General features: G+C 45.0%; 1 protein-coding gene across 1 annotated transcript in view; it reads left to right on the top strand.

Annotated features, from left to right (window-relative positions):
• Positions 1–12,426, top strand: part of hdac5 (histone deacetylase 5) — a 54,265-nt gene extending 41,839 nt beyond the window's left edge. Inside the window, exons 18-28 of the mRNA XM_039824699.1 lie at positions 1,280–1,329; positions 1,436–1,543; positions 1,665–1,720; positions 1,933–2,020; positions 3,700–3,819; positions 5,922–6,019; positions 6,836–6,954; positions 7,559–7,692; positions 9,258–9,339; positions 9,719–9,902; positions 11,185–12,426. Of these exons, the coding sequence (XP_039680633.1) occupies positions 1,280–1,329; positions 1,436–1,543; positions 1,665–1,720; positions 1,933–2,020; positions 3,700–3,819; positions 5,922–6,019; positions 6,836–6,954; positions 7,559–7,692; positions 9,258–9,339; positions 9,719–9,902; positions 11,185–11,224 (1,079 nt within the window). The 3' untranslated portion in view covers positions 11,225–12,426. The remainder of the gene's footprint in view (positions 1–1,279; positions 1,330–1,435; positions 1,544–1,664; positions 1,721–1,932; positions 2,021–3,699; positions 3,820–5,921; positions 6,020–6,835; positions 6,955–7,558; positions 7,693–9,257; positions 9,340–9,718; positions 9,903–11,184) is intronic.

Raw genomic sequence — 12,426 nt, 5'->3', positions numbered from 1 at the left:
TTAAACATGCCTTTGTTTCTTTGCGTTTGGATTATTTACAATTGGTCCAGAGTGCTGCTGCAAGCCACTTTAAGTAATTACTTTTGTCGTTCAGCCACCTACAAAGAAACGCCAGACTGAACCTGAAAATAAGAAATGTTGTTTTTGCAGAAAAGTGGCTTCAGGAGATACCCTGGCTCCAGACCGATGACAACTGGACTGAGATGTGGTGCGAAATATGCTGCGAAAATCACAATATCGCGGTTAAAAGCAATACATTTTACACGGGGACAAAACATTTCATCCAGCATTTGAAAAGCATGACAATTGAGAGTAATGAGCACACGAACATAGTGCAAACTATTGATAACGGGCGCATCCGGAGTGAATGAAGAACAGCGTGAGGCACTGTGGAATATGTTTCCGTTGGCCTTTCACAAAGCGAAACATGCCCGTCCTATGCGCTCATATGAGGAGGATATCCCGCTTTTCAAAAGGCTTGGAGTCAACGTCGGGGCCGCATATCGCTCACGAGAAGGGGGCACGCGCATCATGCAGCGCATCGCACAGACAATCAGCTCAAAATTGAGTGAAAAATTAAAGGTAGCTGATTTTGGGGCGTGCTCTTTGACAGGTCAGAAGACATAACAAAAGTGGAGCCGGAAATTGTGTACATTGTGTCGGCCATAGTGGGCGAATCCCACTATGGCCACGCCAAGACCCGCCCTTCAATAGCATTTATTGGCCAGGCGTCCATGCTTACGCAAGGTAATGTAACCCCATTTGTTAAGGTCCTATCCCCTGACCAATCCGCTATCCTAACCTTAACCACTCGAGGAGAAATGCCTAACCCCAACCAATCGAGCTGCTTCGTGGGGCGGGTCTTGGCGTGGCCATAGTGGGATTCGTAATTTTGCCACCAGGAACACCACAGCTACCAATAAACCTTGCTTAAGGGGACAGAGCGTTTAAAAAGCAGTGGCACCTACACTGTGGAACGCTCTGCCTTGCGGCAGCCTCTATTTTTTTTTTCTTTCAAAAGCAGCTAAAGACATCTTTTTAGTGTGGCGTTAGCTGATTGTTGATTGTATTACAATGTATTTTTCTGTTCCTTTTCTTTGTGATTCATTGTGATTCTCTTTGGGTATCGATAACATTTATTTGACATGCAAAGCACTTTGGCACTCTGTTTGTGATAAGTGCCATATAACTAAACTTTACTTATTTAATTTAAATCTGTAATGCATCCTGACTCACACACTACAAAATCTGTAACATCTACTCTGATTGGTTGTTTCAGGTCCAATCAGCCAGAAGATGTATGCGGTTCTTCCCTGTGGTGGAATAGGGGTAAGGCTCTCTCTCTCTCTGCTTGCCCGTCAGTCCATCTCTATTTGTCTGTGTATGAATGTTTTAGCTCTGGTTTGTGCCCCCCCCCACCCCTCCCACCCTGCAGGTGGACAGCGACACGGTGTGGAATGAGATGCACTCGTCAGCGGCGGTCCGCATGGCGGTTGGCTCAGTCATCGAGCTGGCCTTCAGAGTGGCGTCGGCAGAGCTGAAGGTAACACGTGGGGAAATACACACAAGTGGACACAGTTTTCTGAAAATAAACGTTCAGCTGTCACATTGTGACACACATTGTCTGACCTGTCCCTCCCTCTCTGTCCATGTTTTTGTACTAGAATGGCTTTGCAGTGGTGCGTCCACCCGGTCACCATGCTGAGGAATCCACTGCCATGTCAGTACACCCACAAGATTATCGTTACACCACTAGACATCACATTCTAACTGACTAACTGTTTGTATCACTCTTTGTGTGTGTGTGTGTGTGTGTGTGTGTGTGTGTGTGTGTGTGTGTGTGTGTGTGTGTGTGTGTGTGTGTGTGTGTGTGTGTGTGTGTGTGTGTGTGTGTGTGTGTGTGTGTGTGTGTGTGTGTGTGTGTGTGAACAGGGGGTTTTGTTTCTTTAATTCAGTAGCCATCACTGCCAAGCTGCTACAACAGAAACTAGGAGTGGGCAAGATCCTCATTGTGGACTGGGTGAGTAGCTCTGACACACACACACATACACGGACACCGTGACACACACACACACACACACACACCTTTAACTTTTCTGTTATACAGATTTTTATCGTCTACAGTTCTACAGTGATATTCACTTAAAACAGTAACTAATGTGACTATTAGGTTAGTCTCGCTTTGCCAGACCCTCCTCCAAAGCACGCTGAAGGAGGGTCTGCTACTCCACATAGCATTCGGGGACAACTCCGATTGGACAGATAGTCTAGCTAGCTGTGTGGATTTACCCTGCAGAGATCTGAGGAGCAGTTAACCATAGTCCTCAGAAATCCACCGGAGGTTAGAATGCCAATACTAAGAAAGAGGAAGGAAATAAAAAATACATGCATCCGGTGGAATTTCCTGCTGCACCAGAGCAATCCCGGAAGTGGCTAACTATGAGGCTAACTATTCATATCATAGGAGGAAAAATGAAATATAAGCACCGTAAGCCAAAAACTCTCAATGGCTGCAGCTTAATGAAATTCCTGCTGTTTTGTTGCAAAGATATACGCCTACAGATATTTGACAACAATAAATACCCGTATTCCATATAGCTAAACTATCACTTGTGGAGAAATTGGACTTAACAACATTAACTCATTAACTAAGGGCGCTTTCACACCTGCCTCTTGTTTATTTCGGTTGAATCAAACTAGAGTTTGTTTGTCCCGCTGGCGCGGTTCGTTTGGGCAGGTGAGAACGCCACAAATCGAACTCTGGTGCGCACCAAAAGCGGACCAAAGAAGCGTACCGAACTCTGGAGCGGTTCGTTTGTGGTGAGAACGTGATCCGTACTCGAACCGCACCAACTATACATGCTCCACAAGTCTGAGCTAAATGTCTCCTGTAGTCAGGTGTGTTTAGCAATCTGCAACTGTAGCAGCTTGCAGCGTTTCTCTCACAGAAATAGACTGCGGTCAAGCTCGCCGTCCGTCACTCGCATCTCCGTGGTCAAACCAGCCGCCGCTAAAAGTTCGAGACAGACGCCGGGCGGAGCAGCGCGAAGTCTCGGTCACCAGAGCAGACGTAGTAACGTCTCTCGCCAAACAGTGTCTGATCATTTTAATGAAATGAGCTGGTCTGACCGTGGAGATGCAAGAAATATGCACTAGTCCAGAACACGGGACTCTTCTTCCTGTATTTACTTCCTTGCTCCCGCCCCCCAGACACATCCGACCAATAAGAGGAGTGGACGTTCTTTTGGTACGCTTGGATTTTTCCAGGTGTGAAACCACACCGAACCGAAATCGCTCCAAGTTTACAAACTCATCAACTGATTTCAAACAAAGCAAACGAACTACAGGTGTGAAAACGCCCTAAAAACGGAACATTAACAGTGAAATGAAAACGACCCCCCCCCCATTGCAGCCTCCACCAAAGCTTCCAATATTCGCTGTTGATTAATACCCAAGCTTTGAAGCACAAAAAATGGGCAGCCCTACTTTTTGACTAAAGAGAGATGACTGCATTTATTCACTGCTGTCGCAGTACTACCCTTGATGTTAAAGCCCATTATTCTCAGCAGGCTTTTGTGCAGCCAAACAAAAAACTAATGGGGGGGCTAACTCGGTGTGTTCAGAGTGTCTGTATCATAACAGCCCATTGACCTTCTCTCTGACGCCGCTGTGACCTGTCACTGCGACCTGTCACTGCAGGACATTCACCATGGCAACGGCACCCAGCAGGCCTTCTACACCGACCACAACGTCCTCTACATCTCCCTCCATCGCTACGACGACGGAAACTTCTTTCCTGGCAGCGGAGCGCCTGAGGAGGTACGCGTGCACACGCACACACACACACACAACACACACACACACACACACACACACACACACACACACACACACACACACACACACACACAAAGTAGAGGTGAGAATTTAGTTTCATGTTTTGAAAATTACTAATAACTTGAATTCAGTGTGTGTGTGTGTGTAACTAAAACACATAGGGCCCTATTTTAACGATCAGGTGCATTTAGGGCGTGTCCAAATCCACTTTTGCTAGTTTGACGGTGGAAAAAAGGGTCCATGCGCCAGGCGCATGGTTCAAAAGGGTTATACTTGGTGTCTTCATTAATTCATAGGTGAGTTTTGGGCATAATATGCAGTAAACCAATCAGAGCGTCATCTCCCATTCCCTTTAAAAGCCAGGCGCGTTTGGACCTCGGCGCATTGCTATTATGATGGCGGATTTGCACCGTCATATTTTTATTTGTAATCTTTTGTATGTGTGTGTGCTGCTGTGCGTCCCTGTGTGTGTGTGTGTGTGTGTGTGTGTGTAACAAGTGTAGTGTGCGCGCGCTGTGCCACGAGCCTAGGCGCATTTTACTAATGCGCTATTAAAATAACAATGAAATGCTGCGCTATTGACTTTAGATCAGGTTTTTGTTGGTCAATGGCACGATCACTTCCCGCTGCCTCAAGATAGCAATACGCCCAGAATGCACCTGAACACACCTCCCTGTAAGACCAGCACGCACCATGGCCGCAAAGATGGGCGCAGGTGCATTTGCTGTTTAAACGATGTGCGCACTGGACGGGAAACTGACAACTGCGTCGCTCTTAAACTAGCAAAGACACTTGCCTGAACACTTTTGGGAGACATTTGTTTGTGTTCATGCGCCTCCTCTGCATCTTGTTTCACCTATTTGTGTTCTGGGGCTTTTCGTCTTCTTCCGTGTGCACGTTCACTTTACTGTGTGCTGGAACTAAAAGAGATACTGTAACAACCACAACGGCGACCTGCTCACGAAACACATGCCCCACAGTGATCAACCACTTTGGCAGCTGGTGATTATTTACCTTGGTGGGGCTCCGAGCGCTGAGGACTTCTGCCTAACACTCCAGCAATGTTTAGTGTCTGCATAGCTCGGTGCACTAAGCCTTGACTCCTTCTCCAGCTAGAAGACTGTTACATTTACTTTATAACTGAATCACAGACGCAAACACACTCCATCCAACAGCTCAGCTTGGCTTACTGTTTATCTCTCGCTTCTCTCACTAAGCAGAAACGTCATCTAGAAAACAACCAAATTGGACTTGGGAAAACGCGTTTTTCAACTCTGTTCAATTCTGGATTTCTGCCTGATGCATAAAGCCATGCTATTGCTGTGACAGTTACAATAATGTAAATATATACATACAGTACTGTGGGACTGTCATATCATTAGCTTTTTGTTCTTTAATTGTATTAGTGCGTCAGATGCTGAGACATAACTTTTGTTGGGGGTTGGGAGGGGATGTTAAAAAGTGTATTTGCAATGACAATTAATAAAACATTGTAAAAAAAAAAATAGAGAAATGACGGCGACAGCCAACAGTTTAGTCTACAATGCCGTCTTGCTATGGGCTGCTCCTTGCCGCCATCTGCTGGACCAGTGGAGTTCATTGATGGAGCGAGAAATACAACCCGGGTCAGCCTCCGTTGTGCGGGCTCCTGATTGGCTACTCAGCCAATCACTCATGAATCACATTGTTTACTTGGTTTCAGTGTCCTTTTTACACCCATTTACTTGAATTAGATGGATGCAGGGTCATTAGGAAAGAAAATCATGTTTGCAGTTAATTACATACTGTATAGCTTAATTTGAATGATATTACAACAATTAAAAAGTAAAAGCTAATATGTAATTATGACGAGTTAAGCTTGCTGACTCTGAATTAAGTTTTGTGGCTGCGGGGGCGCCGCAGCACACTATTGACTGACCGCTAGCACCTTCTTATAGAACCAAAGTCCAAGTTCTAGTAGTTATTGGTAATTTAATCTACAAATATTGGTGGTTCTTTGTTTTTTTTGTACATATTTTTTATTCCCATGACCAACTTGTAATAACAGCTCTCCCCCCTCTCTTTCTCCCTCTCTCTCTCTGCAGGTGGGATCAGGTGCAGGTGTTGGTTTTAATGTGAACATAGCGTGGACTGGTGGAGTAGAGCCGCCTATGGGTGATGTGGAGTACCTCACCGCCTTTAGGTAAACATTTTCAATATAATTATGTCTATATTGAGCGTCCACGTCAGTTCTGGCAGGCCAAGTAGTCAAGACGCTGCTAACCGCTATTGGCCAACAACACAGTCGCATCTGCATCAGCTGGTCAACTCCCCTCGCTGCTACATGGCCTACACTCAAACAGGGCGCCCTGCTCAAAGCTGCTTTAGTTTGCTCCCTACTGCTTGCTGCTCGCATCTATGCAACCCCCCTCCTCCCCAGCTCCACCTTGTCGTGTATAACGTGACATACGCTTCTATGTCATCGTTGCCACGCTGTTCTTATGGGGGAATAGTTTAGCTCTCCCAGTCTTAAACTGTGTGAGCGTCCCCCTAATGCTGCTGTTGCTCTTTCATGGTGCTCATGAAAGGTCAGGGGACTCCTCGGAACAGAGCCATACCGCCAAATTTCATTCGTAATTTATTCAATAACATTTCCTAAAGCATTTTTATTGCCTGCGTTGTTCTTGACTTAATGGACCTGACAGAAATATATATATATATATATATATATATATATATATATATATATATATATATATATATATATATATATATATATAGTCTCATGAGTCAGACTCCACTCCCATAGTCAGAGTGGAATGTTAGGTACTGAATGCTAATGTACACATGGTGCATCGGTTAATAAATGCTGTCTACAAAACATATTCCCAGCAGGCAAAATTCACGCAAGGAAGCAAGATCATGCTCATCTCATGCATTTATGTTTTTTTGTGTGTGTGTGTGTGTGTGTGTGTGTGTGTCTGTGTCTGTGTCTGTGCGCGCTCGTGCGTGTGTGTAGGAGCGTGGTGATGCCCATCGCCCAGCAGTTCAGTCCAGATGTGGTCCTGGTGTCTGCAGGCTTCGACGCAGTGGAGGGTCATCAGTCTCCTCTGGGAGGATACAACGTCTCCGCCAAGTGTGAGTGCTACACTGGTTACCATGGTGACCCAGCCAGGGCAACTTTTGTGAACTCTGTCACAACGGCATGACTGCCACATACTTTGAATTAGGCCTTAACAATTCTTTTTGGGAGGGGGTAATCTAATTTTGAGGTTTCTGCCAGAAATTGCGATTATTAAAAAACAAAACAAAAAAGAACGTTGAGCTAAAGTTCAATATTCACTAGCTAAACATGTCATGGAGCATTATAACATGAGACACCATCAAAACTGTTCCACATTCTTATGCTAAGTGTTTTTCTTTCAATAAGCACGTAACATTTAACAGTGAAACATTTATCCCAAAAGCTAAAGTTATAATAATAATAATTGAAAAACAACAATTACAATAACAAAATATCAGTGCATTCCTGTGAACTGAAATTTCTGATATTCCTCGGTTCATAGCAGCATCTACATATTACACCTTCTGCAATCATGTTCAACAAAAGTAATAAAAAATTAATGAACAATTCACTGAAAATATTTGTAGGACATTACATTATTATTAGTCCTGAGTCCTTACTGAGTAGCCCTATTTTGAATGAGTGTTTCCTAACTGTGATGGGTGCGTGTTTTGGTAGGTTTTGGTCAGCTGACGCAGCTGCTGATGGGTCTGGCGGGCGGGCGCGTCGTCATGGCGCTGGAGGGCGGTCACGACCTCACAGCCATCTGTGACGCGTCAGAAGCCTGCGTCGCTGCGCTGCTGGGAGACCCGGTGAGAGAGACGGACCTATTATCATCAGTCATTATTACAGTTTACCTTCCAACATAAATGGCCACCGTCCCTATGAACAATATGGAAATATGGCGCTGCCAGTAAGCCAAGCACTCTGTCTTTAGTAAGCTGAGTTAAACGAGAAGATTGATCTCACAGCTGTGCGTTAAAGGAACACGGCGACTTATTGGGATTTTAGCTTATTCACCGTATCCCCCAGAGTTAGATAAGTCCATACATACCCTTCTCATCTCCGTGAGTGTCGTAACTCTGTCTGATGCACCCACCGCTAGCCTAGCTTAGCACAGATCCTGGAGGTAACCGGCTCCATCTAGCCTACCGCTCCCAATAACTGACTAAATAACGCCAACATTTTCCTATTTACATGTTGTGATGTATATAGTCACAGCGTGTACAAATAACAAGGTCACATGAGACAGCCATCTTCTAACCGTATACATACTGGGGACTATATTCTCGGAAAGACGAAGCACTGCTACTTGGGCGGAGTGATTAGCGCAACACCTGAAAAGCCCCGTTGCTATTCTCTGCTCCTCACCACGGGGAGTAAGCCCTGACTGCTGCAGCCAGGTGCAATTCACCACGGGGCTATGTGCTGCGTGCAAATCACTCCACCCAAGTAGCAGAAGTAGCAGTGCTTTGCTTTCTGAGAATATAGTTCCCAGTATGTATACGGTTAGAAGATGGCTGTGTCTCATGTGACCTTGTTATTTGTACACGCTGTGACTATACAAATCACAACATGTAAATAGGAAAATGTTGGCGTTATTTTGTCACTTATTGGGAGCAGTAGACTAGATGGAGCCGGTTACCTCCAGGATCTGTGCTAAGCTAGGCTAGCAGTGGGGGCGTCAGACAGAGTTGCGACACGCACGGAGATGAGAAGGGTATGTATGGACTTATCTAACTCTGGGGGATACGGTGAATAAGCTAAAGTCCCAATAAGTTGCCGTGTTCCTTTAAGTATAGAGCTGGAGTCAGGACTTGGTTAGCATAGCTTAGCATACAGACTGGAAATGGGGAAACAACTAGCCCGGTTCTCTCCAAAGAGGAAAAGAATACGCCTGCCGACACCTGTAAAGCTCACTACTTGACACGTTGTCTCACCCTTACATGAGCTGAAATGTAAAATATCCGACAATTTGTATTCCAGGGTGTTACATGCTGGAATTATATACTGTATTAGCAAACAGCAGCTGGGCGGAGCATCACACATTGCGTTTACACGCACAGCAGTAACCACGGTACGGTCTTACCCCGGTTAAGTGAATAACCGGGTTATGTTATGTACACCAATTTCCATTTCTATTTGACTGCTCACCTGACTCTTGGAAGGACAGTGAACAAGTGAGAATGTTGAACTATTCCTTTAGACACGAGCAGCACACATGCACACACGCAGGTTGAGACAGAAGGTCGAGCAGCCTCCAGTCAGTGGTATTCTAGTCCTCGGTCATCAGCATTGTGTTTTTCCGTCTCGAACATAAAACACGGAAGTGGATTTCATGGCTTTCTTGTTAACGCGCGCTCTCTGTCTCTCTCAGTGTGACTCTGTGTTTCAATGGCCTCAGGAGCAGCCATGTCCAAAAGCCTGGGCCTCGCTGGAGAGAGTCATAGAGATCCAGAGTAAGACACACACACACACACACACACACACACACCCAGGGTTTCCGCGAGGTGTTCTAGGTCTTAAATAATATCAAACAGGTCGCAATTTTCCTACGTCCATGTAAATCTACCTCTAATGCTCATTGTAACAATTTTTTTTTTAATTCCATGGTGTTGTAGTTCTTTCTTTCGCTAGTCCAAATACAATTTGCTGTATTACTTAAATTTAATTTAATGGTCTTAAAAAGTCTTACATTTGACTGAAACCTGCAGAAACCCTGACACACACACACACACACACACACACACACACACACACACACACACACACACACATATCCAACGAGCCGCTAAGAACGTGTCCTGATCCTGTCTCTCTCTCTCTCTGTCCCTCCAGGTAAACACTGGTCTTGTCTCCAGAGTTTGTCTCAGACGAGCGGCCACTCGCTATTGGAGTCGAGTCCTCTCGGGGCTCAGGGCCAATCGGAGAAGGACGAGGCCGACACGGTCAGCGCCATGGCCTCCCTAAGCGTTGATGTCGAGCAGCCAGGCTCGGATCCTGACAACACAGAAACCAACAGGTCAGCAGTGCACTGGGATAGCTTGGCGCCGTCATTGGCGGTTTTCTATTTTGAAATAGGCTACATTCTTTTGATCCAAAACACGGAAGTTGGAGTATTTTGGCACAGGGTTGCGTCACAGGTGTAATATTAAACTTAAAGGTCCAACGTGTAGGAATTTCTCTCCCATCTAGCGTCAAGATCATATATTGCAATCAACTCTCTCGCGCCACGCAGTTCAAAGTACGTATTAGAGCTACGGTAGCCTTCACGCTTCAAAAAGCCGTTCTCTTGCTCTTTTCAATATCCTTTTTATTTTTCTGGAGCGAAGAAGAAGAAGACTCCTGTTCCTGAAATTTGGATTTTGAATACGCGTGGTCCTCCGTGTTCCCTTCTTCAAACTCGCCGGAGGCCGGGAAGCTACGATACCCGTTAGCAGCATTAGCAGCACCCTGAGAGTTTATCATGTGACAGGGGAAACGTGAAAGGCGGAGCAGTATGTCCTGTATATACCCTTACCGGCTAACGTATTTCAAAAATTTCAAGCCAAAAGGAATACTTGGAATTGATGGTGGAGGTAAATATTCATGAAAAAGGACAAGTTTGTGAATGGGCAACACAGATTTTGATAATGAACAACTAAACACATTACACACTGGACCTTTTTAAGGCTTATTTTCACATTATAAGTCATGTTCATATAAGCCATGCATGTACTGTGTATGTATGTGTATATATATATATATATATATATATATATATATATAGTCTATAACATTTTTTTTTCTCTCAACTCAACTTGAATGTATTTTGCTTAAAGGAATACGCCACCGTTTTTTGAAATAGGGCTTATCACGGTCTACCCTGGCTGTAGATAGGTGAGCCAACGCATTTTTTTGTCTCAGTGCAAGTAATTAGGTCGTTTTTTTTGTCTTTTGTTGGCTCACTTTTACTCACAACATGCTAACCGGCAACATAGGATTCCATTCACTACGCTAAGCTAACTAGCGGCGGCGCTGCCGGTGTTGCACCGGACTAAAATAATGCATGCACAAAAAATGTGTTGGCCCACCTATCTACAGCTAGAGGAGACCGTGATGAGCCCTTTTTCAACAAACAGTGGCATATCCCTTTAAAAGTTAAAAGTGAGGTGATTAAATGTTACTGCCAATCATTTCGGCCCTCTGACCTGGAATGAAAATCAGATGCAGACCTCTGAGCGATGTGTTTGAGAACGCCTGGGATGTATGTTGACGAGTGCTCTGAAACGTGACATTGTTTGATTTTGAACTGCCCCCCCCAGGTCCACAGAGGAGCCGATGGAAGAAGAGCCTGTATTGTAGGAAGGGCTTAAACCACCACCACAAAAAACAACTCCAACACTCTCACCACCTTCTGGCACCTCCTCTTCCCCTCTTCCTTTTCCTCTTCCTCCTCAGAGTGTGTGTAGGTACACGCACACACACACACACAGAGTGGAATTGTGTCGTCGTGGAGGCCTCCGATTGGCTGAGGAGAACATTACGGAGGCACTAGAAAAGGCCGGAGACTGTGAACACGGACACATCTCTTTTCTACTGGTTCTTCAGCCCGACGAGGAGCAGACGACTTGTTGGCGTCTCCATGGAAACCTAGAGGAGGAGCAGGGTCAGCAAGGAGACATGCAAGACCTGCATATTTTACCACCTGTACACAGCACCACTCCAATTCATCCTACTGTCTTTCTATTTTGTCCCTACTCCTCTGTTTCCACAGCGGGACGATGACTGTTGGGGGAGGGAGGGAACAGAATTTGGACTTCAAAATGTCAGACAACAAGTGGACGACTTGTCTTCTTGTCCGTCTGTCTGTCAGAGAGACAGGCCGAGCGAATGTGGGCTTGGCTGGCGCAGGAGGAGTAAACCTTTTTTTTTTTTTTTTTAGAATGAACAGAGGAGGAGGAGGAACTAGGTGCCTTTAAAATAAAATTTAAAAAAACTAAACAAAAAAACACACACACAAAACGAGCCGTCCAGTCACAAACCACAAAACACCGACGCCGCAGCACCTCAGCAAAACCAACCAGCCAATCAGGACTGAAGAAACCCGTCGACGCACACACTCGCACCGCTGTTGTCGGTCAGTTCATTTCTCAGTCTTTGTTTCTTCATCTGGATGCCTTAATTTGTTCTTACTTCACTATTTAGCAACCTGGAGCGAGACGGCTAGAGAGAATATCATGAGAGTTTGATATAAATATGTGTTTCAGAAATGTATTACAACTGCTAAGAATTGTATTTTTTTTTTCTTTTCAATCGGACAATATTCATGCCAGGTACTCCCAACGGACATTTGTTTGTTTTTTTTTGAAAAAAAAAAAAAAAGCCTCTAAAGCCATCATTACACACTAGAAATCCCCAGTAAAAGTCTCCGTTGAATATTAAGGTGATGTTAGAGGTGCCGTAGGTAGGACTGGGAAGATCCAGGACTTAGCCAAAAAAAAAATAATTGAACATCAACAACTTCTCAGTCCCTCCCCTCCTTTCCGCTAAAGCCCAAAAGTCTC

The sequence above is a fragment of the Perca fluviatilis genome, chromosome 15 (genome assembly GCF_010015445.1).
Source record: "Perca fluviatilis chromosome 15, GENO_Pfluv_1.0, whole genome shotgun sequence".
NCBI classification, from domain to species: Eukaryota; Metazoa; Chordata; class Actinopteri; order Perciformes; family Percidae; genus Perca; species Perca fluviatilis.
This window is presented reverse-complemented; position numbering and strand designations above follow the sequence as displayed.